We start from the raw sequence: 22092 nt of genomic DNA, 5'->3' as shown, positions 1-22092 counted from the left end.
GGCAATTCAAAGGAGTTTTAGTGGGACTGGAGAAAATTGCATTGAAGGCATTCAAAGATGTTGTTGAAATTTTTCTTGGCAACTACAGAGCACCAATCTACATTGACAAAATGCTGCAACCATGCAAAACCATGAAGGTCAACATGCCACTAAAGATTCATTTTCTGCATTCCCATTTAGAATTCTTCCCTGCAAATCTTGGCGCTGTCAGTGACAAGCATGGTGGAAGGTTTCACAAGGACGTTATGGTCATTGAGAAACAGTATCAGGGCAACTGGAATCTATTAATGCTAACTGATAATTGTTGGACAGTTAAGCAAGAAGCCTCAGACACTGAGTGCAAATAAAAATCTTCAGCAAAATATTTTTTAGCTTAGTTGAACTATTGCAAAGGTCAGCACAGTTATGCAATTATGTTCAAGACAAGTTAATTTCTTGTTTCTCTGAATTCCTACATAATACAAGTAGTCTGAAATTATATTTGTGTTCAGCTTCAAGCAGTCTATCACAAACAAAAACAATTCTGAGGAAGCAACACTTATGAAAGAATTTGTTGTCCGCTGTAGCAGATTTATTCATTGTATCTATTAAAATCATTCCATTCTTCGCAATATAAATTCTACAACTTTCTCTGTAACTGCAACATTATATTCTACAATCAGTTATTTATTTTGCCTCACAACCAGAGGTTCCTAATCTTTTTTATATCAAGGACCTTTACCATGAACTGAGGGGTCCTTGGACCCCTTGGGGTTGAGAAACCCTGTGTTTGTACCACCTTGATGTACCTATGTTTGGAATGATCTGTATGGATGGCATGCAAAACAACATTTATCACAAATTCTCAGTACATATGACAACAATCTAACAAATACCAATTACCAGGTAGCACCTGGTCACATATCCAGAGCAGCCATAAATAAACTTGTGAAATTACACCCCAGTTATCATTTTGTGACAGACTGCTGCACTTACAAAAGCAGCCTGACAGGATCCAATATCTAGGCCAGAATCTTCTCCAGTGTCCCAAATAAATTATAATTGAAACTGAAATTGAGCAGGATAGTAGCAACATCTTAAATGTGCATTGTGACTCTACATTTCTGGGAAATGTTCTATCCATATGTATAAGTGGGAATTCCAGAGTTTAGGAATTCCAGAGCTTCAAAAGTGATTCTAGAATATTTCAAACCAACTAAATAAGTCTCTACTAATGAAGTTCCAGAGGGCCATGATTGTGGCTGGTAATTGTGGAGATCAGTAGCTTTTCCAATGAAACCTAAGACAATAGATCAAAGTTTATGCCATTAAAGATCTACTGATGCAATGGCAGAACAACAATAAACATTTGTGTTGGTGCCTCACTATATCAAACCTTGATAGTGCAAAATATTCCATTCGAATACAACAAAATTCTGCAATGTAGAAGGGCTGATACTGTACTTCAATAACAAAACAAAAATCACTTTCTAGAACTAAAGCAACACGCTAAATGCTGGAGGAACTCTTCAGGACAGGCAGCATCTATGGAAAAAAGTGAACAGTTGACATTTCGGGCCAAGACCCTTCTTCAGTGCTGAGCGGGAAGGGGGAAGAAGCCTGAATGAAAAGGTGGGAAAAGGGGAAGTGGCTGGCTGGAAGGTGATAGGTGAAGCCAGGTGGGTAGGAAAGGTCAAGGGCTGGAGAAGAAAGAATCTGATAGGAGAGGAGAGTGGAGCATAGGAGAAAGGGAAAGAGGAGAGGACACAAGGGGAAGTAATAGGCAGGTGAGAAGAACTAAAAAGTCAGAGTGGGAATTAGAGGTGAAGAAGTTTTGTTGAAAGGAGAAATTGATATTCATACCATCAGGTTGGAGAAGACCCAGACAAAATATGAAGAGTTGCTCCTCCACCCTAGGGGTAGCCTTATCTTGGCACAAGCCATGGATCAACATGATGGAACTGAAATGGGAACCGGAATAAAATGTTTGACCACCTTTTGCAGATAGTGCAGAGGTGCTCGATGAAGCAGTCCCCCAATTTATGACAGGTCTCACCAGTGTAGAGAAGGCCACATCAGAAGCACCAGACACAATAGACGACCCCATCAGATTCACAGGGGAAGTGTTTTCTCATCCGGAAGAGTGGGGCCCTGATTGGAGGTGAGAGAGGAGGTGTATGGTCAGGCATAGCTCTTAGGCCACTTTCAGGGTTAAGTGCCTGGTGGAAGATTAGTAGGGAGGGACAAAAGGACAAGAGAATCACAGAGGGAGTGATCCTTGCAGAAAGCGGAGGTGGGGGGAAGCAAAGGTATGTTTACTGATGGGGTCTCTTTAGAGATGGTGGAGTAGTGGAGGATATTGTATTGGATGTGGAGGCTGATGAGGTGGTAGGTAAGAACAAGATAGACTCTATCACTATTATGATGGCAGGAAGATGAGCTGAGCACAGATGTTCGGGAAATAGAGGAAATGAGGGTGGGGCAGCACCAATACTGAAGGGAGGGAAACCACATTCTTTAAAGAAGGAGAACGTCTCTGATGTCCTGGAATGGAAAGCTGCATCCTGACAACAGATGCGGTGGAAGTAAAGAAACTGAGCAAAGGGAAAAGCATTTTTACAGGACTTAGGCTGGGAAGAGGTATAGCCAAGGTAACTATGGTAAGTAGCTTTATAAAAGATGTCAGTTGACAGTTCGTCTCCAAGAATGGAGACATAGATATCAAGAAGGGGGAGAGAGAAAGAGGTGTCAGAGAAAGCCAAGTGAATTTAAGGGCAGAGGAAGAGTTGGGGAGTATTACCAGCAGAGCTTTGAACATGAACTAAATAGGGGTAGGCATAACCTGGGCCCATGTGAGTGGCCATGGCCACCCCTGGGGTTTAGAGAAAATGGAGGAGTCAAAGGAAAAATTGTTCAGATTGAGGACCAGTTCTGTCAGACGGAGGAAGGTAATGGTGGAAGGGGATTGGTTGGCTCTTTCGTCAAGAAAAAAAAGAGGGATTTGAGGCCTTTCTGATGGAGGACTAAGGTGTAGAGGGACTGAACATCCATGCTGAAGATGAAACAGTCATGGCCAGTTACTGAGAAGACTGCGGGCATGAGAAGAGCCACAGATGTAGGTGGGTTTCTAGAACTATCGTCCAGGATTTCATCAGAAAGATATTGCTTTCCACAATCACCAATGAAATCCATTCCACAGTGGAGAAAGGTTAAAACTGTACTTCAATAACAAAAACAAATTCACTTTCTACAATATTTGCAGGGCTGTTGGTCATATTTTTATTGCTATCATCAATCTGCATTATTAAAATACCTTTCTGACTATGTAATGCAAGTCACAAATGTAAATAAGATGTTATCAATCCATGGTTCCAGCAATAAAGTAGACATGCTCTGAAATTGATCTTTCTTCAACTAAGTATAGAGAATAATTGAATGATAAGGATCCTGACTACCTTTGCTTACTTTAGCAACAAATTGCTGAAGCAATTCATTTCCTTGCCATGAATTGGAATCATTTCTGGATTATTTTTTGAAGCAAAAAAGGGTTTTGAAAAGGTTCTGGCATGCTGTAGAATTTGCAATGTTTTGATAAAAAGCTCAGTTGCTTATGTCATGTGACTTTAATGGCAAAATGATCAAAATTTGCCATTTTATCATTTGCCATCTTTGTGGACTCAAGAAGAGAAGCTTTATAAGTTCCTAGGCCCAATATATTAATGCAATCACGAGGAAGGTGTGCCTGCAACTCTGCTTCATTTGGAGTTTGAGAAGATTTGGAATGTCACCAAGGACTCATGCAAATTTCTACAGATGTACAGTGGAGAGCATACTGACTTGTTGCTTCACAGCCTGGAATGGAGGCTCCAAAAACACAAAATCGCAAGAGGCTTCAGAGTATTGTAGTCTCAGTCATTTTCTTCACAAGCACATCCTCCCTACCAGCGAGGACATCTTCAAGAGGAGGTATCCATCATTAAGAACCCTCACCATTCAGAACTTGGCCTCGTCTTGTTACTACCAGCAGGGAGGAGGTACAGGAGACTGAAGACCCAAACTCAATTACCAGATTTCCGAACAGTACATAAACTGATGAATAGTACCTCATTATTCTATTTTTTGCTTGACTTATTTATTTTGCAATTTATAATAACTTTGTCTTTGCACTTTTCTACTGCTGCAAGGCAACTAATCTCATATCATATAAAACAGTGACAATTAACCTTTTTCTGATTCTGAGAAATTGGCAATGTTGACTGTCATAGACACAGCAGCTTTAGCTTGCACTACCTCATTTTAAAGCTTATTGTCTCAGAATTCATATTACTTATGCTGAATAGACAGCACCACCTGGTGGACAAATGGGATCAGGTTTTCCAAAAATGTACAGCAAAAAATAAATAACAGAATGATGTTCAATAAATCCAAAGCCCAGCCACAACTTGCAGTTCATGAGTGAATAAAGTACAGCTCCAAAAATACAGTCCTGTAAAAATAGCTAAATTGCTCATGCGTGAAGCCGCAGGAACTCAAAAACAAAATGATCTCCATTCTACTTTCTGTAATTTTATGACTAAATCTCTGCTTTGTTTTCTAATTCAATTTCTAGTTGTCTGCTTTGTTAAGTCAGCAAGATTTTTACAGAGATGGAATGAGTTTCCAGAGGAAATGATGGAAGTAGGGACAATTACAATATTAAAAAAATATTTGTATACTCAGTGACCACTTTATTATGTACACCTGTTCATTAATGCAAGTATTTAATCAGCCAATCATGTGTCAGCAATTCAATGCATAAAAGCATGCCTACTTAATTAAGACATACTGTTGTTGTTCAGGCCAAACATCAGAATGGGGAAGAAATGTGATTTAAGCATACAGTCATCCAACAAGTAGTAGCACATTAAGTATTTACAATAATTAACCTTTGAAGATATATATTCAATTTGCATCCACAACTATGTGCTTTACTGAAGTTTTTATTTATAGCATGAGATTTATGCTGTCATGAAGGCTGGCAGGGCAGGTAAGGGAGTTTGGAGTAATATACAGGAAGCATAGGGAGAGAATGAAGTTGGGCCAGAATTTGTTGAACCAATAATACCATGATTTAGCCGGCCAGTGGTGTAGTGGACTTCAAGGCCAATGGTCACAGGTTCAAATCCCCCCAGCGCCTTGCACCCTTTCCATCCACAAACAAAAGAAAATCTGCAGATGCTGGAAATCTGAGCAACACATACAAAATGCTGGAGGAACTCAGCAGGCCAGACCGCCAAAACATCCACTGTACTTTTTTCTATAGGTGCTGCCTAGTCTGCTGAGTTCCTCCAGCATTTTGTGTGTTGCACACTGTTCATCCATGCTGCGTTGAGTGTCAAAGCTAGTAACTCAACCTCATAAAAGACAGATAAATCCCACCCGAAGCACCACAAGATGCAAAAAGGAACAAGGGCATGACAACAAAATTTAGGGGAAGTTGCTCAATGAGAATAGATAGATGCTGATAACTGCTAGAGGCAACTCGTCACTCTTCAAAAAAAAAACACAAAATATTAAGTGCATTTAACAGGTCAAATTACACAATTGGCTTTGTTCATAGATTGCTTCACTTTTCTCCAAGTTATTTCAACACCAGGAGGAATTAAGTTAAATTGTGTGCAAGACTCTAACTACAGATGTTCATAAAACTTATTTTGTGTTTTGATATTTGCTCATCAGGGCTAGATCAGTAAAAGCTGGAACAAAAATATGTAAATTGCTTGTTTTATTTTTCTGGTAATTTTGTGGATCTCTTTAAATCCATTTAACAGATCATGGCATATATGATTGTAACCTCAACTTTACAAACCCATTTATCCACAGCATTCTTTTGCCTTTTTTAATCAAATAACTGTCTTTGTCTCAAAAATATTAAAATACTTCACTTCCAGAGCTTTGGAGGAAAAGAATTCCAAGGACCTACAACCCACAAAGAAAAAAAATAACTTTTGTTTTAATAGGCGTCCTCTTCTTTGTAAACTGTATTTTAGAGTCTCACACAAGAGATGACCTCAGTAAATTTATTAAAACTGCACAGGATTGTATGTGTTTCAATCAAGTTCCCTCTCACGTTTCCAGCCTTTTCCTGGTAGTAGTCTAGGAAACCTCTTAATTGCTTACAATGTAGTAATGTCTTTCCTTTAGGAAGCCAATATAGTGATCCACATGTAATCTCACCATTGGAATATAACTTCTCACTACTGTATTCAATTGACAAAGCAATAAACAACAAGGTTCTGTTAGCTTTTCCCCTCATTTGTTCTACCTGCAGACTACCCTTCTGTGAATCATTTTCTGGGTCACTGACACCTCTACATTCTCTCATTTAGATGATATGTCTTTTTTCATTTTCTTGCCAAAATACAGCAAGAGGAATTAAGAGCAGGATGAAGACCTGTTATAAGTATATACAAAACTACAATCAGCACAAGAGGGTATTGTAATCTGGAAGGTCAGGCAGCATGTGTGAGAAGAAAACCAGTCAATAGTAAACATTATAGTAACTGCTCCCATCGAAGAGATTTCTTTTGTTCTACACATTTCTTCTCCAGCTCCTCTTATTTAAGACCAATGTGGAATTCTCCATTTTCCCTTTTCTTATAAAGAGTTGTTCACAATTTCTTTCCACAGATGCTGCCTGACCTGCTGAAGATTTCTAGCATTTTCTGTTCTTATTTCAGATTCCCAGTATCGATGGTATTTTTTAAATTTTCAGGCACTGCAATTTTCTTTGGATTAGGAACTGGTGATTCACTTTGGTGTTTAATGGCAGGAAAGTTGTGAAAGTATTAATCATACTTACAACAATTTCAATCACTAAATGCAAATAATGTGTTGGAGACACCAGGTGTGATGTAAATGAGAAATGAAACTTGTAATTGTATAGATTAATAATAAAAATTATGATGCTTCAAAACAGTTTAAAATTGACAACTACAAAAAGAAACATTGTACTGCTACAAAGAAAGTAGGGGATTCTTCTGAGGGCATGGGAGGATAGTTGGAGATAAATAGAAAAAGGCGGAATCAGAAAAACACATTTTTTCATTTTATTTCATTGTTTCTATTACAGCAGTCAGTTTAAGAAACAGAAAACATACCAAGGACATTATTAACACTCATCAGTTTTGTTAAGTGACTTTTGTCTATAATACTATATGAACATGACCATACAACTATGAAAGCATTCCTTCAGTCAAGTAAACAGTCCAACTTGCATTCTAATAACTTAAATGTAACATGGATTCAAACTAAGATTCAAATATAACCAGAACAAATTTAAAACATCTAATTTTGCATTGAAACCATTATATTTGTCACTTAATACAAAGCTGCATTTCACTCTGTATTTATAAATGTTTTTATTCTAAAGTTACTTCCACGAAAACACAAGCACCTACCATTTATAGGGTTTGAGGTAGCCTCTTTGATAATACAAATAAAGGTTGGGGATAATCAGATCTTCACCTTCTAAATATTTAACCTTGATAATATATCCTCATGACAGACAAGAGAATGGCATTAGGAATTTGAAAGTAGTGACCAAATTCTTAAATCATTGTAGATATTCTATTAACATATTTAAATTAGAAGAGCCAGATTTAAATTTAATAGGTGCCATATGTTGTTTCTTGGGCTTCTCAGCCAGCTATGAAGGACATGTAGTAGCTTCTAGCCTCAAAAAATGTAAAGGATTTGCTACAAAATTGCAGAAATAGCAAGGCTTCCCCAACTCCACTGCACAATTGTGGTCTCCTCCTTCGCCGACATCATCACAGGCCCTCCCCCAATCTGGCCCAGGTCTCTCTCACCAGCATCTCCCCTCGCTATTCCTAATTTAGTGCTCCATCCACAATACCCCAGCCACAGCCTCTCCTGCTCAGTTTCCTAGTACAGCATTTTCCTAAAGTGGAAAGACAGAATGTCAATCAACAAGACTATAGGAGCAGTAAATAGGATTGGAATAATGGGGTTCTGGTGTTAAAATCCAGCAGAAACTTTGCATCCCTCGACTTGTATTTTTTTCTGGCCACTAACACTGCTCCCATAAATATTGGCTCAAGTATCTCCTGAAACAAAAAGTAGTATGCCTATTTGAATGCATCAATCAATTTTGTAGAGCCTTTCCAGTAATGAAAGGCACCTCAGTGAGAACAAATGAACAAAATACAGGGAGATGCTTGAAAGGAAAATCAGGGAGATTTGTTCTGAATGTGGGAAGTGACACAGTAACACAGAAGATGTTAGGCACAAGTTGTGGAGAACAGAGGCAGGTGGCTGTGGTAGAGCAGTAAGGAAGGGTGAAATTGGGTCGCACACATGGAGTCAGAAGAGTATGGATTGTAAATATTCTCAAGACTATCGAGGTATGGATGAGTAGAGCTAATTTTAAAGTCAATGAATCATGGGTGGAGGATGAAAGTATTATAAATTCAAGAACTGAAAAATTTTGTAAAAGATGGAAATTCGTTTTAGAACAAGTTACTGGGATCAAGCTGAATGATGACAAAATCTTCAAAATGGATTCTGGTAATGCTACTCAAACCAAAAGGTAATAAAATTAGCCAACTGATCTGGTAGATGAAGACAATTTGTGAAAAAAATAAGCAATTTTTGTTAAAATTTCAAACACAAAATGAAATCATCCATGCTCTTTGCTGGCTCTGTATCACAGCAATACAAAAAGTACTCCTTCTGCCATGATCTGTTTATTATATTATTTCAGCTACTCATTTGATTTCTCCACCTCAACAATTCTGTGCTAAAACAGTACTGCAGAGCCCTTCCACAACAATAAGTTTCTCTACAGCCTCTCTTCTGTTGGTTATTACTTCAAATAGGCAACCATTGTTGTTGACTCACTAAAGGAAAAAAAAAATCAGACTTATGAAATATTTTGTTTAAAGTCTCCATGATACACTGTTGAAATGGAGAAAATTAGGTTTTCCTTCAAACAGAATGGTAGCATCTACGGGGTTAAGGAGGGTAGACAGGAGAAGGGCAAAGATGGGTGACCTACATTTCTGGGAATTGCTCTTGTGCTAACAAACAATCTGCCGGAAGAACTCAGAGGATCAAGCAGCATATATGGGAGGAAATAAATCATTGACAGGTTGGGGCGAAACACTGCATCATACACGTTTCAACCCAAAATATCAATAATTCCTTTCCTCCCACAGGCAATGCTTGACCTGTTGAGTTCTTCCAGCAGACTTCCTCCAGATTCCAGCATCTGCAGTCTCCTGTGTCTCCTCTGATCCTGTGCTAATGTTACCAAGGAGCCCCATCCACATTAAAAGAGAGAGAACTGAGCTTTAGCCAAACCATGGAAAATGCAGAAATTGGGGCAGAGGGGCAAAGAATCACAGGCAAGAAAATTTGAATGGCTGTGCAATCTGTACCCTAGAGCAGAGGTTCCAAAACTGGGGTCCAGGACCCCTTGGTTAATGGTAGGGGACAATGGCATAAAAAAAAAGTTGGGAATGCCGGCCGTAGAGGATAGCTGATGGAGTGAGATCCACAAGTATTAAAGTACTAGCTTTGCCAGAAAAATAGCAAAGGCACCATGATACAACAGTGGCATAGTAAAGAGCCAGAAGTATGGAGTGATTTATTATGTCAACGCCGAAGAGGTTTAAGACAGGTGAGGCAAGTAACATTAGGGTAACTTTTTTTGTATAATGTTCATGTGATCATTAATATACATTTTTAAATCCTGCTTTTTATCATAAAGTCTCTGTACATGTTTTGTCTACATCTGAGATACCCAATATCAATACACTTCATGTAAAAGTTAAAATTTCAAATAAAACAAGCCTATTTCTCTATAGTTCATTTAGAAAATAAAAAAAGTTTCCTGCCGTGATCCTTCAGAGGTATATGCAAAACAAAAACCAGCACCATCCAATATATAACTCCACCGAGGATGGTCCCAAGCCTAGCCCTGAAAAGGAGGATTGGGGATGGGATAAGCAACCTCATCCCGTAAAAACCCCGTGCTACAGAAATATCAACAGAAGTTCCAAAGACATATCCCTGGGAGAGGAAAGATACACTAAGAAGATGGGGACAAGTTGAAAGACTGGCTCAGGACAGCTAACTTTGGCAAACTGCTGTTGATGGCCTATGCCCCAGTTGGGGTGATAGGCTATGAATGAATTCTCTATACAGTCTTGCCACAAAAAGCCTTGACAACCTTGAATGAATACTGCAAAATTGATGGGGAAACCTATCTTATCTTCAGTCTGAAATTAATTGCCTCTATCTCTCCCTCACTTCCCACCTTGACCTAGTTTACATCATTTTGTTTGTTTTTTTTTTCGAAACACTGACAAGACAGGAATTATTATTTTAATTAAAGAGATGGGGGAAAGAAGCAGAGAGGGAGGAATACAAGTTCCTCCATTCATAACTAAAGGAAAAATCAATCCTGTGGAATGGATTTATTGACAGCTTGAAGTAATATTAAACATTTCAAAATCAGTTATTGAAGAGAACTGCTTCTCTACTTCAATGATACACCTTTAACTCAATGTAAAAGTCATTTTACAGTACAATTTTTTTTTCATTTTCCACACCTTTAAGTCCAGCTGTTTGACAAAATTTGACAAAGTGATTGTCACTCTAGACATCTGTCTGTAAACTGGGCCTAGATCCACAGATGCTAAAGGACAATCCCCCTCACCTACTACAATGTTCAATCAAAACAATTACTAAATAGGTATGCCTCAAACTGTACACTGAATTATTATTTAATTCTATATAATTTATATATTTTCAAGGCATTTACAAGCTGAGAAAATGCAAGGCAAATTTTGTCAAAATGGATGAACAAATCAAAGTTTTTGAACTCCACAAAGTAATCATAGTCAATTAAACCAAAAAGGATACTAACAATAAACTATGGCCTAGAAATTCTGCAGTTCGAAGTGGATGAAAATAATTTCATTTCAGAATGGAGCGTGACTGTAGCCAATTCTGTGTCAAATAATGCAATTCTGGAAATTTGATCTGGGAATTCCAGTGATGCTACAGCCTTGTATGCTTGATACAATTTCCTGGTCAGTCGTGCAGAGGATTACATCACTCCCTCTAAATTAATCCTTTGGAGTCTTGCCCAGGAAATTAAATCATGTATTTCAGAGGTTATGTTTCATCAGGCACATTTGGAAGAGCCTATTTTCCACCTCACAGGGGCTCTGATCTTTTGTTATCATCATTTTTCTTCACTGTTTTGCACTAGGTGACAGTAAGTGTCCATCGAACAAACAGTAGACTGGAGGCCTTGGGCATCAAGCTAAGTGCTACCGAACCCAGACACAGGTGGCACACAATTGAAATAGTTGTTGGTGTACATCCCTTTAACACTCTTTTAGCAGGCCAGGCCCATTTCTAGTTTTCGGTCAACTGTTAGGAAAACTAAAATTCCATATCTCTCTCCTGATTGCCAATAGTAACCTTGTTTTGTTTATAAAGAAAATACTAGCTTAGGTAGGTCTTATGTTCTTACTAATTCCAATGAAAGCAAGTTAGGTTGTTTCAACTGACATTAAAATAAGCAAGATGCAGCAGCAAATGGAATAACCATTATGTAAACATGCTCAATGTGGTCTTCATAATTACATGAGAAGTGTTTTTTTTAAATAGAACCTAAAGCAAAGTTCAAATGATATTAACATTTTTAAAAATACTATTTCACAACAAACTTTTTTTTTTAGAATTTAGCTCAGTAATTCAGAAAGTGAAATCTATCCAGTAAAATTAGTGTTAGTTGGTAGCACAATTTGACCCATGTAGTCAAATTGACTGAGTGACCTACAAATTAATTGTAAATTGATTCATTCAGCAATGGGAGAGAAATAGATAACCTTATGTTGACAAATTAAAATAAGCATTATTATTTCAATGTGACCCAAACATATGTAAAGTTCTCCATATATGAGAAATTGTATTTTTAGCAAGTCAACCAATCAAATAAAGCACAGCATGTCAATCACAGACTGAAGTCGTGCTTAAATGCCAAGTGAGTAATTCCAAATGAGTGGAACAATGCGGTGGTTTGGTTTTCTATGTGCTGCCTTCAACTGGTGGTCTCCGTAGACGTGCTGATTTAGGTCTATGCCCTGGAGGTGTAGGTGATGATTCTCCTATGCTTACATTCTCTGATGGGTCACTGTCTCCCTGGAGTGAGCTGGTATCACCTACGAGTTCACGAAGGAACTTGAACTTGGACAGGAACAGCTGCCAAACCACATACCAACCTGGAAAGAAATAGAAAGTCGATCGTTACCAAGATAGTGAGAAACTGATGTCTGCAAGGAGATTGGTGGAGCAGCAATTGGTCAGATGAGATTTATCCTGTTATTTGTATTCAAACATAGTTGACAATTTTCCATCTAGCCATTGGTACAATGGAATAGTTTGGATTGCAATGTGATATTCTACTCTGGTGAGCTTCAGCATTGTAAATGGGATGCTGTCAGAGCCAACTGTGTTTCTTTAAACAGTGTATTAATTCACAGTTAAAAACCATGATCATTTATAATGCAAATTGTTTCTCCCAACACAGTTACTGTAATAACCAGACTTTGCAGAAACAAATTCCATCGAACAGGTGAAGTGTTCTTTCTATTGTTGCAAGAATAAAGACTTCCTGAAAATAACGACATTGGCAGTATATGAAGAAAAAGCTTGTTCGGGAGTAATACTGACTTTTACAAACTATCAAGAGTGATAATGAAACTATAAATAAGAAAATGAAAATATGCTCAACAATAACTTACTCAGTAATCACAATAATAATAATAAAAGTAATAGAGGATGAAGAGATTCAGAGGGTTCAAAAACATATTTACATCATTAAATTGCACCACAAGGCTGGGTGCTTAACACTTATGACTGTGTGGCTAAGCACAGCTCCAATGCCATATTCAAACTTACTGGTGATGATGTATCAGCACATAGGAGGGAGACTGAAAATCCAGCTGAGTGGCATCATAACAACCACCTCTCACTCAATGTCAGCGAGACCAAGGAGCTGATTATAGACTACAGGAGAAGGAAACCAGAGGTCTATGAGCCAGATGTGGAGGGGATTAGCAACTTTAAAATCCTCAGTGTTATTTTTGTGGAGGATCTGCGCAATTATGAAGAAAGCACAGCAGCACTTCTGCTTTAGGAGTTTGCAGAGATTCTGCATGAGACCTAAAACTTTGACAAACTTCCAGAGATCTGTACTGATGAGTACATTGACTGGCTGCCGCAATCCTGAAATGGAAGCATCAATGCCCTTGAACAGCAAATCCTACAAAAAGTAGTGGATTTGGCCCAGTCCATCGCGGGTAAAGCCCTCCCCACTATTGAGCACATCTACATGAAATGCTATCGCAGGAAAGCAGAAGCCACCATCAGAAAACCCCACCACCCAGAATACGTCTCTTTCGTACTACTGCCGTCAGGAAGGTGATACAGGAGCTTCAGACTCATACCACCAGGTTCAGGAACAATTACCACCCCACAACCATCAGGCTCTTGGACCAAAAGGAATAACTTCATTTGCCCCATCACTCCAATATTCCCACAACCAATGGACTCACTTACAACGACTCTATCTTATGTCCTGGATATTTATTGCTTATTATTTATTATTGTTTCTTCTTTTTGTATTTGTGCAGTTTGTTGTCTTCTGTACTCTAGCTGCACACCCTACTTAGGCTGTCTTTTATTGAATTTGTTATAGTTATTATTCTATAGCTTTGTTGAATTTTGTTAGGGCACATTCTGGAATTAGGGTATATAACAAATATTAACCTCAGCAGGCATGAATATGGATTGTAGATTGAATTTAAACTGCAGCCCTGAGCAATACTTCTTCCTGGAGCTGTGCAATGCAGATGATGCTGATTAGCTTTCATTTTGGGTGCCTGGAGTGTGGGTGTGAAGAAGGTGGTATGTGAAGCATTGTAAATACACTGTAAATATACAGTTGTCCAGCTGTTATCTTTGATCTTTAACATAAAAATGTTGTGTAGTATTGGGTTGGGAGACCTTTCTCCAAGAGCGAGTCATTTGCTACTGCTCATTTGTGTTGAATAAAACACTTCTAGATCCACTAGCTTCAGTGTCTGTCCAATGACTGTTCATGTTACAACAGTATGCCCACAAAGAAAGGATCTCAAGGTTGTATATGGTAACATATACACACTTTGATAATAAACTTTACTTTAAACTTTGAAATTGTGAAGGACAAACATTTAAAAAGTTCATCGAATTCTAGCATTTAGGCTCTTTTGGTCTGTTTCCCCAGATACAAGTTATTTTACAAAGAAATCAAAATACAAAATGCAGGAAAGACTCAAGTGAGACAGACTCTAAACAGACAGAAGCAGAGTTAATTTTTTAGATAAACAAACTAAGGTAGTATTCTGATAATTTACAAAGTTACAATATGACAAGATTGATGCTCTTAAGTGAAATTGGTGGCCCTGACAAAAAGAAACCATTTCTGCTGAATCATAAGATAAAGCATTCTACAAGTATGTGAAGAGCAAGAGGATAAGATGTGAAAGAATAGGACCTATCAAGTGTGACAGTGGGAAAGTGCATATGGATCCAGAGGAAATATCAGAGGTACTTAATGAATACTGAAGTAAAGTATTCATTATGAAAAAGGATCTTGGTGATTGTAGTGATGACTTACAGCAGACTGAAAAGAGGAATGTGCTGGAAAGAGGATGTGCTGGAGATTTTGGAAAGCATCAAGTTGGATAAGTCGCCGGGACTGGATGAGATGTACCCCACGCTACTATGGGAGGTGAAGGAGGAGATTGCTGAGCCTCTGGCAATGATCTTTGCATCATCAATGGGGACAGGATAGGTTCCGGAGGATTGGAGGGTTGCAGTTGTTGTTCCCTTATTCATGAAAGGGAGTAGAGATAGCCCAGGAAATTACAGACCAGTGAGTCTTACCTCAGTGGTTGCTAAGTTGATGGAGAACATTCTGATAGGCAGGATTTATGAACATTTGGAGAGGTATAACATGATTAGGAGTAGTCAGCATGGCTTTGTCAAGGGCAGTTCGTGCCTTACCAGCCCGATTGAATTTTTTGAGGATGTGACTAAACACACTGATGAAAGAAGACCAGTAGATGCAGTGTATATGGATTTCAGCAAGGCATTTGATAAGGTACCCCAAGCAAGGTTTATTGAGAAAGTAAGGAGGCATGGGATCCAAGGGGGCATTGCTTTGTGGATCCAGAACTGGCTTGCCCTCAGAAGGCAAAGGATGGTTGTAGACGGGTCATATTCTGCATGGAGGTCGGTCACCAGTGGGGTGCCTCAGGGATCTGTTCTGGGACCCCTACCCTTCATGATTTTTATAAATGACCTGGATGAGAAAGTAGAGAGATGGGCTAGTAAGTTTGCTGATGACACAAAGGTTGGGGACCACTGGAATATACTGTGGAGGGCTGTCAGAGTTACAGCGGGACATTGATAGGATTCAAAACTGGGCTAAGAAATGGCAGATGGAGTTCAACCCAGTTAAGTGTGAGGTGGTCATTTTGGTAGGTCAAATATGATGGCAGAATATGGTAAGACTCTTGGCAGTGTGGATGATCAGAGGGATCTTGGGGTCCGAGTCCACAGGATGCTCAAAGCAGCTGTGCAGGCTGACTCTGTGGTTAAGAAGGCGTATGGTGTATTGGCCTTCATGAATTGTGGAATTTAATTTAGGAGCCGAGAGGTAATGTTGCAGCTATACAGGACCCTGGTCGGACCCCACTTGGAGTACTGTGCTCTGTTCTGGTCACCTCACTCCAGGAAAGATGTGGAAACTATAGAAAGGGTGCAGAGATATATAAGGATGTTGCCTGGATTGGGGAGCATGCCTTATGAAAACAGGTTGAGTGAACTCAGCCTTTTCTCCTTGGAGTGACGGAGGATGAGAGGTGACCTGATAAGAGGTGTACAAGGTGATGAGAGGCATTGATCATGTGGATAGTCAGAGGCTTTTTCCCAGGGCTGAAATGGCTGCCACAAGAGGGCACAGGTTTAAGGTGCTGGGGATTAGGTACAAAGGAGATGTCAGGGGTAAGTTTTTTTTTAAAAAAACACGCAGAAAGTGGTGAGTACGTGGAATGGGCACAATGGTGCTGAAGACATGGTAACTGCAAGTACTTCATCTTTGTTTTTTGTATTCATGAGAAGGATTTCAGCATTGCTAAAACAGAAAACTTACTCAGATTCCACATCTAGTATCTCCTTGACCATCCATGCACCTCCATTCACAGAAGGAGGTGCAGATCATTGACTTCATCCATTGGCTTTGGAATTGTTTTGTTGTCAATATCTAGTTACTAGTTATATTTCTCAAATTTATTCAAAACATAGGTCATTCAGCTTACTGAGTCCCGCATCTCTCAGAGAAATAGCACTGATGTATTTTCCCATCAGTTTCCCTGTAACCCATTCTCTCTCAATTGACATATAACATGACTTTGGTAGTTATTTCTAGCAGTGATGAGACAGCCTACAAAGGAGAGGTTGACACCCTGACACAGTGGAGCCAAGATAACAATCGTTCCCTCAATGTCCAAATAAAAAAAAACAAAAAGAGTTAATCGTGGATTACAGGAGAAACAGAGTCAGGCTCACCCCGATCAACATCAATGAGTCTGCAGTTAAGAGGGTCAATAGTTTCAAGTTCCTCAGTATACACATCACCAAAGATCTCACCTGGACTACACACCGGGTGTATTGCAAAAAAAAAAAAGAGCACAACAGCATCTCTTCCATCTCAGGTGACTAAAGTAGTTCAGCATGAGCTCCCAAATCCTCAAGTCCTTCACTGCCTAGTATGGGAAATGCACCATTCTTAATTGCTGGGCACTGCAGAGAGTGGTACAAACAGTCCAGCACATCTGTGGATGTGAACTTCCCTTCACTGAGGAATTTAGAGCAGCAGGTGCAGAAAGAAGGCCTGGAGAATCATCGGGGACATCAGTCACCCCAACCATAAACTGTTTCAGTGGCTTCTGTTGGTCAAACGATACTGCAGCATTAAACCAGGACCAACAGGCTAAAGGACAGCTTCTTTCTACAAGCTATTAGACTTATAAATTCTTACGTCTATCCATTGCAACAGAGTCATAACGCAAAGATTTTTACTCCCTCATGTTGTGGGATGGATGCAAGATTTAAATAAATTCAACATGCCCCAATTCTCTTATCACCCAAATGCAGAGCCAATTAACCTACCGCCCACCATGTTTTTGGCATCTGGGAGGAAACCAATGATTAACGGAAAATTCAAGTGGTCATAGAGAGAACCTGCAAACTCTATACAGACAGCATAAAAACCCAGGACACTGAAACTGAGAGACAGTGGCACTTCTGGTTGAAACCTCCCCCCCCCCCCCCCACCACAAAACATATAACATTTAACAATTACAGCACAGAAACAGGCCATCTCGGCCCTTCTAGTCTGTGCCGAACTTTTACTCTCACCTAGTCCCACCTACCTGCACTCAGCCCATGACCCTCCATTCATTTCTTGTCCATACCAATTTATTTATTTATTTATTTTTTAAATGGCAATATCGAACCAGCCCCTACCACTTCTACTGGAAGCTCGTTCCACACAGCTACCTCTGAGTAAAGAAGTTCCCCCTCGTGTTACCCCTAAACTTTTTCCCCTTAACTCTCAACTCAGGTCCAAGCCAAACATCTGCTGCATATTCTAGATTACCAGGGAGGGAAGAATGGACATAGCTTAAACAATGAACATAATTTCTAATCCACATTAAACACTACTGTGGTGCCAGAAGAATAAAGAATTGCAAATGCTATTCACAAAAGGGAACTGGGATTACCATTCTATCTAAACTAGTTGTGCAAAAACTATTGAGACCCATTTTCAAGAACAAAATTAATTGTCTTGGAGAAGCTTGGATTTGTTATGTACCAAAATGCCAACTAATTGAATCCATTTTCAAACATTTATAAAAAATGTGCAAATCATGCAGAAAATAAAGTTTCTTTGGATCCCCAGAATGATAATTTGCTGCTTAAATTAAGGCATCAGGAAATTGTCCCAGATATATATATTGCAGACTCATCTTACCCAAGCCAATATATGCCCATTAGTCCTGCATCTAATGTTAGATGTTGTCCACAGCTCATTTCCTTCACTGCTGGTAGAAGCTGGAATTGTTTTCTTGTGAGGATTGGGTGTATCCACCACCTTTGCTGATGACTCACAGAACTGTGAGCACATTCATGCAAGGTCTGGCAATAAGGCAGTAATAAAGGAACTGCAAAGTCACACGAACATATCACACAGAGCATTTGCCAGCTTCGTCTTTCAAAGAACAGCATTATAAAATGGTGCACTTTACCAAATGCAATTTGTAAAAATAATCAATTCAAACCAGCGTGTTGCAGTTCCTGGTGCCCTGATCAGTCTTCAGCCAATGACAGCTTAGAACTCTCATGGCATGGAAGGAGAATAGGCAATTGCAATGTGTGGTATGTGCACAGGCACACGGTGGACAATATAATTTCTATACTCCTTGCTGTTTCCCTTACCCCTATAGCAGCCATATTGGCCACTGTTTTATGGCTGCTATAGAAAGTTCCAGAAGAACTAACTCACTTCCTTAGGAGTCTGTGGAGATTTGGCATGATATCTAAATCTTTAACAAACTTCTATAGATGTGCAGTATGGATTCGGACCAATACATCACAGGTAAAGCCCTCCCAACCATTGAACATATCTAAATGAAATGCTATCGTAGGAAAGTAGAATGCATAATCAGGGATCCCCATCACCCAGATCATGCTCTCTTCTTGCTGCTGCCATCAGGTAGAAGGTACAAGAGCTTCAGGACTCACACCACCAGGTTCGAGAACAATCACTACCCCTCAACCATCAGGCTCATGAACAAAGGGTTATCACCTACACTCTTCACCTGTCCCATCATCAAAAGTTCCCACAACCATTTATCTCAGTTTCAAAGACTCTATTTCATTATCTCATGTTCTCATTATTTATATTTGCATTTACACAGTTTGTTGTCTTCTGCACTTGGTTGATCTTTCATTGATCCTGTTATAGTTACTATTCTATAGATTTGCTGAGTATGCCCACAAGAAAATGAATCTTAGGGTTGTATATGGTCACATACATGTACTTTGATAATAAAATTTAATTTGAACATAAAATTTACTTTGAACTTCCCAGTGGTCAACACAACAGTGACGCACGAAGCACCTGAGTAGAACTGCATATAGCCGATGCTTCTTCACTGGTGGGGGAGGGGAGGTTGTTGCTTTGCTGCTGCTTATGTAGGGGGGCGTTTTGGGGTTCTAACTGTCGTTCATTCTTTGGGGCACTCCTCTGTCTTCATGGATGTTTACGAAGAAGAATTTCAGGATGTATTGTTACGTACCCCGTAACTGGGTTAACAGACCAGCGGAAATGGAATGATATGTTGGAGTCTGGTGGTACTGTAACTAAAGATGTTTATTAGTAAACTAAGCAATACAGTATCAAAAATGCCAATATACATATAAAACAGGTTAGCAATAATAAATACAGAAGTGTAGGAATAAGAATCAAAACCAAGCTCTATCAAAGTCTAAGGGTAAATGAATTGTCATAAGAGAATATAGAGTTCAGTTCAGTTCAGTTCGTGCTGAGGTAGTTGTTGTTGTGTTGCAATGTTGGAGAGAGAGAGAGCGAGCAAGAGATAAGCAGCTGCAGCAGGCAAACCTTCCATCTTGTTCCATTATACTGTTGGGGTCATCAGTTATGACCCTTCCGTACCAGGCTAGACTTCAGTGATGGACTCATCACCCAGGCAAGGGCTGACACACACACACAAGTCTGCCTTCATCCACTGTGCTCCAGACCGATTTTCCTGAACCGATCCTCCAGGCCTCCACCTTCCTATGGGTGCACACCACTCTTTCAGTGTCCACTGGTGTGTCTGAGGGTGTCTCCCCAGACTCGTCTTTTATCCCCACTGATGGGGTATCAGCCATCCATCAACTCATTGTGTCCATGTCCATCAAACTAGGCCACTCCCTGCAGTTTCAGCAAGAATGTTAATGAGCAAAGAAGTGTCCTTGCAGCAAAAGATTGTTTACCTTTCCATCAGTGAAGAAGCCATAATACTAAATCATCCGTCTCTCTCTCTCTCTTATCTGTAGCAGATGCCTCTACCTCTGTTCTTCATCTCTCTCTCTCATTAGCAGCATAGTTCCCGGGGGGGGGGGGGTGAGGGTCAGCCCTGGACCCCATTTCCATCTGGTTTGTTCAGCACATATAACAGTATATTGTATACATTTCTGATATTAAATGTACCTATTGAAACATCACTTATTTCATGCACGTGTACAAAATGACAGAGCTACTTTTACTGTTTTTTGTCTACCTTTTTCTTTAAAAAAAATCTAATTATGCATGTCTATACAAATCAAAGTGAAATAAGCCTCAGCTTCTGCCATATAATGTTCATATTCTAGGATTATTTCCAGAAAATCCTCACACTTTGCACATCTTTCAAGATTCCTCATTAAACCCACCTCCTAACCAAACTTTTGGTTATCTGTCATGCCTTGCAGTCATTTATAAAAATCATATCTCCATGAAAGACATTAATGTTTTCTAGGCTTTGACTGGTTTTAATAATACAAATTAAATGCTCAATTTACACTTGCAGTCTCAATAAAGCATATTTAGGCATACATAAATGGAAATATCCAAAAGTAATTACACCCTGGCATATTACACACAGTATTTGCACTGGGATACCAGATGTCCACCAATGCATTTGCTTAGAGTGAAAGAAGAGTTAAAGTTCAGATAACACCATTCAGCCCATCAAATCTATATCATGATTAATGACTTTAATGCACGGGGGCCTTGTTGTCTGGAACTAGAAATATTTGCAACAACTTGATGTTTTCCATTCACAAGGAGCTCACTTACATTCTCGCTCTTCAAAGGCAACCAATCACTGCAACTACTGTATCTCCAATTCCAGAAAATCAAGAACCTATGCATTAAAGTCGGTAGACATGAAATCATTGATCTATTCGTCTCATTCTCCACAGTTCTGAAAATTATCCCCATCTAAAGCCATGTTGAAATCAGACGTTGATTCTGCAGACGCCAAAATTTCAGATCCCATGCAGTGTGACTATTTAAACAAAATTGGATCTCAAATTTTAAATCCGTGTGCAGTTTAATTAGTCTAATCAGTCTCCTCTTTGCAGAGAAGAGGAGCCCTTCTAGGCTGTATGTTACTCACCGAACAACATGAAGAGTAGGACACAGAGGAGAGTGGCGACCAAGACCAGCAGGGTCAGACCGATGCTCTGTAACATACTGTGATTGTGCGTGCCTATCACTGACAATCACTAGGCCCAACATCCGCCTCACGAGAAGGGGGAGTAGGGAAGGAAGGGAAATGCTCCGCGATCCCGCCCTAGGCCGGACAACACAGCAGACGCTGCCAAAAACCCGAGCAGTACCAGCTCACAGCTAACCGCTTACTTAGTTTACCGGCGACCTGTTCGATTATCCCGACAGGCGCTTCCCTCGGCGTCTTCGCGGGGAATGCTGGTTCCTGTAGTATTTGTAGTCGAAGTCAACCTTTCTTACACCTCGTTGGACAGCCTAGGTGGACTACCATTCCCGACGTGCACTGCACATCGTCCTTCCATCGCGTCAGTAGAGGGGCTTCAAAAACAGTGTCAGCTATTTAATTACCGTCTCCGGACTTGCAGTGATTCCTCGGCGCAGAATTGTTCGAACTAATGCATTTCTTAGCGTATAAATAGAGCTCTTTTACTGAGTTAACCACCTCCTTTTAAGGCATGGTTTCTCCCGAATGGCTGGCCGTTGCTAGGTGACAGTAATTGCTGTAGGTTAGTGCTGATGGTTCCTGCAAAACCATTCTATAAGCAACCAGTAATTAAAATTCAGCTAACTGAAACGAGGGAAAGCGTGCTGTGATTTTTACTCTAACTCCCTTCCAAATGCAAAAACTATGAAAATTAATTAAGGCA

General features: G+C 39.6%; 1 protein-coding gene across 1 annotated transcript; it reads right to left on the bottom strand.

Moving 5' to 3' along the window:
- Positions 1 to 7044: 7044 nt before the first annotated feature.
- On the bottom strand, positions 7045 to 21630 carry smim13 (small integral membrane protein 13). Its single transcript, XM_059945573.1, has 2 exons — positions 21333 to 21630; positions 7045 to 12278 (listed from the first exon to the last, which is right to left on the bottom strand). Exons 1-2 carry the CDS (start codon positions 21406 to 21408, stop codon positions 12085 to 12087), a joined length of 270 nt encoding a protein of 89 aa, XP_059801556.1. The 5' UTR covers positions 21409 to 21630; the 3' UTR covers positions 7045 to 12084.
- Between the last annotated feature and the right edge of the window lie 462 nt (positions 21631 to 22092).

The sequence above is a fragment of the Hypanus sabinus genome, chromosome 20 (assembly GCF_030144855.1).
Source record: "Hypanus sabinus isolate sHypSab1 chromosome 20, sHypSab1.hap1, whole genome shotgun sequence".
In the NCBI taxonomy this organism is placed as follows: Eukaryota; Metazoa; Chordata; class Chondrichthyes; order Myliobatiformes; family Dasyatidae; genus Hypanus; species Hypanus sabinus.
The sequence above is the reverse complement of the archived record's forward strand: the minus strand, read 5'-3'. Positions and strand labels throughout refer to the sequence as shown.